At 38.8% G+C, this 6,616-nt stretch overlaps 1 protein-coding gene across 1 annotated transcript in view; it reads left to right on the top strand.

The window, feature by feature from the left end:
- The first annotated feature begins 1,175 nt into the window (after positions 1 to 1,175).
- Positions 1,176 to 6,616, top strand: part of LOC118323847 (NACHT, LRR and PYD domains-containing protein 12-like) — an 11,221-nt gene continuing 5,780 nt past the window's right edge. Inside the window, exon 1 of the mRNA XM_035655886.1 lies at positions 1,176 to 1,248. Within this exon, the coding sequence (XP_035511779.1) occupies positions 1,176 to 1,248 (73 nt within the window). The remainder of the gene's footprint in view (positions 1,249 to 6,616) is intronic.

Genomic DNA, 6,616 nt, shown 5'->3' with positions numbered 1-6,616 from the left:
ACACACGCACACACACACACTGGCTAAGGTTTGTCTGGGAGGAAGGCAGGTTGCTGGGCTGTGACGGAGCGAGGGAGATCGGATCAGGTGGTCTGGTAGCCAGTTTGTCTTGAGTATCCACACAGCTGTCCCTCTGAAACTAGAACTCCATTGAAGCTTCCTGCCTCAAACTCCCTGTCTGTCCTACAACATGGTGTCATCTCTGTCCACATGGTGACATTGCTGCAAGCTGTTGGAGAGCCTCATCAGATCAGTACATCCCTGTGGCACAGATGGGGACGTATCGAAACATATCTTCTCTCTATGTCCAACAACGCCAAGTTTACTTTTATTATTTTTGAAGATTTCATAACTTTTATTCACTGCTAATATGTGGAGGATGCAAGCACATCAGTCATGTAGACCAGTGCAAACCAAAATAAATCTTGGGATTGGCATGTTTATAGCTGTATAGACTAAATAATTTATTTCATGATAGTTTCACTGCCACCTGAAAATCAATTGAATTAACTGAATAATATTGTTACAAAAATTCTACAGTCAGTATTCAAAATCAACAAATCTCAGAACTTTTTGGTTTGAATGATCTATCTAAGTAGTTAAGAGTTCAAGAGTATCGGAAAGGCATGGAACTTGTGCTTGAACTTTATTTTAATTGACTTATTTACACATTATTTATTATTCTTATCTTATTTAATCATATAAGCTTCATTACGTTTATGTAGTGTTTTTAATGTATTTATTATATCTATTTTAAAATTCATTAAGATATGTAACTCCTCTTCCCTTGTTCCAGCTGTGATGACTAATTGTTAACAATGTTAATGCAGACTGAAAAACATAAATCGGCAATACAATGAATGATAATATTTATTACTATAAATGTCTATATCAGATCATGTTGTTTCTTTTTTAAATATCTTCATAATGTATCTGAATCTGAATTCATATAAAAATGACACATTGACACATTCCTTTCCTTTAATGTTATAATAAAACTCATCAGCCATCTGATCATTTTAAAGCTCCAGCACAGAGAAGGAGTTTATACAGTTTTGATATGTAAAGAACTCTAACATGAAAATTACAACATGACATGTGCCACTTTTGATTTAGCTCCAAAAAATGAGATAATATGTCTTAACTGAGGGTTTGTTTATAACCTGTGTGATCACATGACCGACATGCTCAGCCTGTTGGACTCCTTTCTGGTGATGTCACTGCATCCTCAGATCTTAACTGAAGTTGGTAAGTAAAATGTTATCATAACTGACTGAAAAATGATGGCCAGAACTATGAAATAAGACCTGGGTTATAAACAAATGAATTTTCCTTTAGCTATGTGTGTGTGTGTGAGAGACAGAGAAAGGGAGGGAGAGGTCAAAGCAGCCTGAAGGCCATTGTAAATTCCTCGCTGGCTCAACCAAAGACATTCTTCTCTGCTGTTTTTCTTTCTAATCTCTATGCTCAGATTACCAGCTAGAGGGCCTGACCAGATGAGAGGAGTGCAGGGTGGCATGCATGCACGCACATGTGCCCAAACAAGCACAAACACGCACACGTACACCAGCTTCACAGACGTGCCGCCATCTATCGAAAAACACTGCTGTGTTTAATGGATGCTACAGTGCATTAATGGAAGACATCAGGTACACCTTTCATATCTGTACTGACTGAAGGTAGATTTGGCGTCACACAAATGAAATAAAAACACACCAACACACTGAAGTCATTACCTGGGAGCTTGTTTTTTGAAACCCAAAGAAAACAACACCCTGTGGAGAATACTGAGTGGATTCCCACATGACAGCCACCTAAAGACACACACACACAAACACACAAAACACAGTCTGTGAAACTAGAATCTTCCCATGAAGCCTTTCCAGATGTGACCAAATCAGTTTCACTGGAATGATACAACTCCATGGAGATTCGCTGTTAGATCTGATCGCATTAGTCAATCGGTAAAACAAATACAGAACCCGGAGGTGTTAATTCCCTCATTTGCAGAGTAAGCAAAGTGGTGTTGCCATAGTGTTAAATGTTAGAATGCAGAAGAAGGCAGAGAGTCAATTTCATACGAAAATATTTCAAATTATAACATATCATTGTGTTTATACAGTTAATGGAAAGAGGAAAACAAGAACTGTTTTTACAATGTACTTCTGGTTGTAGCTGAAGTGGCATCGATGAGCAAACATGTTGACATTTTAATTAATTCTGTTCAATTTTCTTTCTGCTTTGCTTTCAAATGCCATGTCTTAAATTTAATAAATTAAATAGGTCTGAATGTATGCGTAATAATGTTTGATTTACCTGTATCTATTTCACTTCTATATTTCAGCTAACAGAAGAGAGATGTTAGTAGTGTGTTCTTCAGATAACTTCAGATAGTACCAACTACAGAGCCTACATATAATTGCTGTTTCTACCTAACAACAGAGCATTACATGGAAAGGCAATGGAGGAAAACAAAACAGAGGGGATTTTTGAAAAATTATAACATTTTCTAAACGCCATTACAACACAAAATATCTATCTTGGTTGGAAAAGTTGGTTTTGTAATCAAATAATAGGTGGCTGTAATGAAATTACAATGTCTGCCAACAAGCAGTGCTTACGGCAACGAGTCACTGTGGTAGGAAATTCATTCAGGATGGTGGAGTAGCAATGTGTAATGGAATTACACAGCGATATCATGTGTTACTGGGAAATCACAGATCATGTAAAAACATAGTTAAAGAATGGATATATATTGTTTTTAGTGATGTTAATATGTCAGTAAAATCCCCATCTGTGTATTGGAATCAGTACAAATGTTTGTTTACGCTGTCAGCATGAAAATACAGCCTTTCTTCCTAATTGATTTCTTTCTGTCTTTATTCTCTTTTTGTTTCTCCCTGCCTTGTTGAGGCTCAAGAGATGGTGTAAGCAGGTTGAATGGATGTACAAAAGCATAAAATGAAACAGTAAGTGATTATTATGACAAATACAGTGATGTTATAGTGATTCCTTGTCACATTTATATCTTCACCTGTAGTTGTGTGGTTGGCTGAAGATTTGTAGCCTTATTTTATACTTAAACTGTGTCATGAGGATGCAGGGGAAAATCTACTTTTCCTCCATCCATCCACATCCTCTTGTACCTGACCTCTTTACACAACTTGTGATGCATTATTTGTAGTTTTCATGCACAGTTCACCTTGCAAAAACCGAACAAAGCAACAGGAAAGAACAGGTGTGATGGTAGAAAGTACACTTCATATCTATTTGTGTCTTTGTATCTATTTCTAAAACATTTCAATCAAGTGCTTTTGTCTTTGTTAATTTCTCAACTTTAAAATTTAATGGGATTTTAAATTGCTTATTTTGCTTAAGAAGTATGTACAATTTTCTCAATGCATAAAGGATAATGTTATCCTTTAAAATCAGAATCACCAACTTTGTACAGTAATGCTTCTCTTTTATTATCTAAACTTTCTCCAGCCACTCATGCACACATGCTGACAGATCCCATAACAGCTGGATAAATCTTGATCCCTGCTATGGTGACAACAGACAGGAGGCTGAGGGCTTAGTGCAGGCCCAGTAAGGTGCTCCACCAGGGGGTGTGGACCACCCAACACCCCCTGAAGCCATCAGTCAGTCCAGAATCAAATCAATGGAGGTCTCTGTTGCCACTAAGGCATTCAACAATGAGCAGATGGCACAGATGTAATGTAACATTTTTTTATTTTTTACCCATCTGTAGCATTTCTTTGCCTTCCTTAAAGTAATTACAAGTTTTTTACTTTTACTAAATAAACAACTCCCACTTCTGCCACTCTGCCCCGTCCCCTTTTTGGCCTAAGCTGCAGTGCTAAAAGACACACAACTAATCAACCCCAAAGTAACACCTTACATCAAGGGAAAGGAGGGGGGTGGCAAAGGAGATAAAATGTATACTAGTTAACTATTCACCCATAGCTTGGGCTTGGCTAAGCTGCTCGGCTGAACCAGCAAGAGTTCTCACACCTCAACAGGTGTGGGGAGAAGAAAGGGGGAAAGGGAGTGAATGATGAAAAGAAATGAGAAAAAAAGAGTGTCTGAGCACCTGTTTTGCACAGCCATGCCTTCCTTTTAGCGGGTCAGGGCTTGCACTACCCCGCCCAAAACAACACATTCATGTCTCACTGCCTGTTCAGCTATGCGAAGTAGTGCTGGGTCAATTTGCAGATGTTAGAGATAAACAGAATTGGAGAAAAAAAGTCAAAACAGACTAGTAATTACGGTGAGTAATTACTGATGGCTAAGGCAGTGAATCAAACTTAACTGTAGGTCAACACAGAGTTTAATTTTGCTTAACAGTGGCATATGCATGCATGAAGTAGAGATATGTAGACAAACTTAAACACAAACACTGCTACAGAGGTGGGCCATTTGAGCTTCAGTGGACATTTGGAAGCTCTGAAAATGAGATTTGAAAGCAACATGAGAAACTGAAAGAGACCAAATTATTTGTGTGAACATAACTAAAACTAAATATTTTTCAAAAGTTTGATGGTTAATATTGTGCACTTTCATGGTATGATACTTTTTTAGCAAAGACATAAAACCTTTCTTACCTTATGTAAAAATTGATTGTAGGAAAAAATATTTGACGCATGAATAATTAATTTATCGACCACATGTCAAAAAATATTTTCAAAAACAGTTACAGACACTTTTGAATACATTTACAAAACCAAATGAAAAAATTACTCACTCAGGTCTGATGATGGTTTACAGAAAATACTTTGTTACTGTACTTAAGTAGTTTTTCAAGTATCTCTACTTTACTTTACTATACTATTTTTCAGACAACTTTTTACTTTTACCCCCTACATTTTTACTCAAATATCAGTACTTTCTAATCCTTACTTTTTCAAAAGGACGTAAAAGAACAAGACAAAACAGATGAGAGGGAGACTCAACCTTATTTAAGTATCTGTACTTATACTTGAGTCAAGATTGTGTGTACTTTTGCCACCTATGCTAAAATCAGGGTGATGGACATAATAATTTCCACCAAGATGATGTTTATGACAATTCTCCTCCATCAACGTGTTGGTTAAGGAACCAGACAAACAGTATACATGGGGATGATGAACACTATTAAATGTCACGAAAGCTATTATGCTCTACCCTCAAAACAGTATTTTCAGTGCTGATTTAGTTACTTCAAAGTCCTTTTTTATTCATGTTTTATGTTATTTTGTTTATTCATTGTGGATGAATTGACAAATCCACCAAGGAGCATTAACATTATTCTCTACACTCAAACATACACAGCCTGGTCATCTGATCTGACCACCACAAAGGACCACAGTAAAAAGCATATCAGGGGTCTGAAGGTTCCTCAATGCCCCTACCTCAAATATGAACACACACACACACAAACAGCATGCCTACAGAGCTCACTGTGGCTCATTAACGTCCCGGTGGGGGGTGGGGTGGGGGTCAGGGGCATCAAAGTGGCAGGATCACTGCAGACTCCGCAGCAATCCTACCATGGGGGTCTGGAGCCGCAGCGTCTCACCCCCTAATGAGAGGCCATGACATGCACACATCCACACACTGTTTGACCCCACAGGACCAGCTGGAAAAGAGAGTCTGACATGCCTGTCCCAACCCACCTCCCCCCGTCGCCTCCTCCATTCCTCTTCCAAACTCCACAAATTCCAGCCCCAGCGCAGCGGCTCACAGTCACCACTAGCCGGGTCATGTCTCATCTCCCAAATATACCTAAATCCAGAGGGGGAACCAGGGGAAGGGAGAGGAAGATGGAGAAAAAGAGACAGGTCAAGAGCACACTAAATGATTTAATGTTGGTCTGCAAATAATGATTATTACATTTTTCATCTATCTATCAAATATGACCTTCCTAGGTCTATAAAATGATCAACAAAATGCTTGTTTCAATTTCCTAAAGCCTAATATAAGTCTTTTAATTGCTTGTTTAATCCAACCAGGAATCCAACACCCAAAAATGATCAATTAACTATCACATAGGATGCAAAAAGGCTGCTAATCCTCACAAATGAGAGAGAGGAAATGTTTGATACTGTAGCTTAAAAAAATGTAATACTACTCAAAATGAATAAATGTGTTTTCACAGTTCATTAGGATTTTAAGCCATCTAGTGATGCCAAATAAGAAGCTGAAATTGTAGTGACTAAATGGGATTAATTTAAGCTCTTGTGAAGTATTATTAATGACAGACGGATAAAGAGAATGAAAACAAAGCACACACCTATCTGTCAATCAGCACAACTGATGGGAAGAGCACTCAGAGGCATGTGAGTGGGTGTGAGTCAGAAGGGAGAAAGGAAGGGGGTGGGGGGGTGTGTTCTTTGGAAACTTTCGTCCAGCAAACGGAAGTCTGCAGCAGCAGCAACAGGGGAAGAGGGGTGCAGGGTCGAAGGGAACAGAGGCCTTGCAACACGGTTCTCAATTATCCGGGGGCGACGGGCTGCTGCGTGTCAGGCAGCATGTGGTGTTATTGCCAGATGTGTGGTGTATGGTGGTGTGTAGTTTGAATGGCATCACAGGCGGAAGGGCCTGAAAAGACACGGCGCCAAAGAAAGGGGAGCACAGT

Source organism: Morone saxatilis, unplaced genomic scaffold, assembly GCF_004916995.1.
Source record: "Morone saxatilis isolate NCDOM2014 unplaced genomic scaffold, NCSU_SB_2.0 Contig15, whole genome shotgun sequence".
NCBI classification, from domain to species: domain Eukaryota; kingdom Metazoa; phylum Chordata; class Actinopteri; family Moronidae; genus Morone; species Morone saxatilis.
This window is presented reverse-complemented; position numbering and strand designations above follow the sequence as displayed.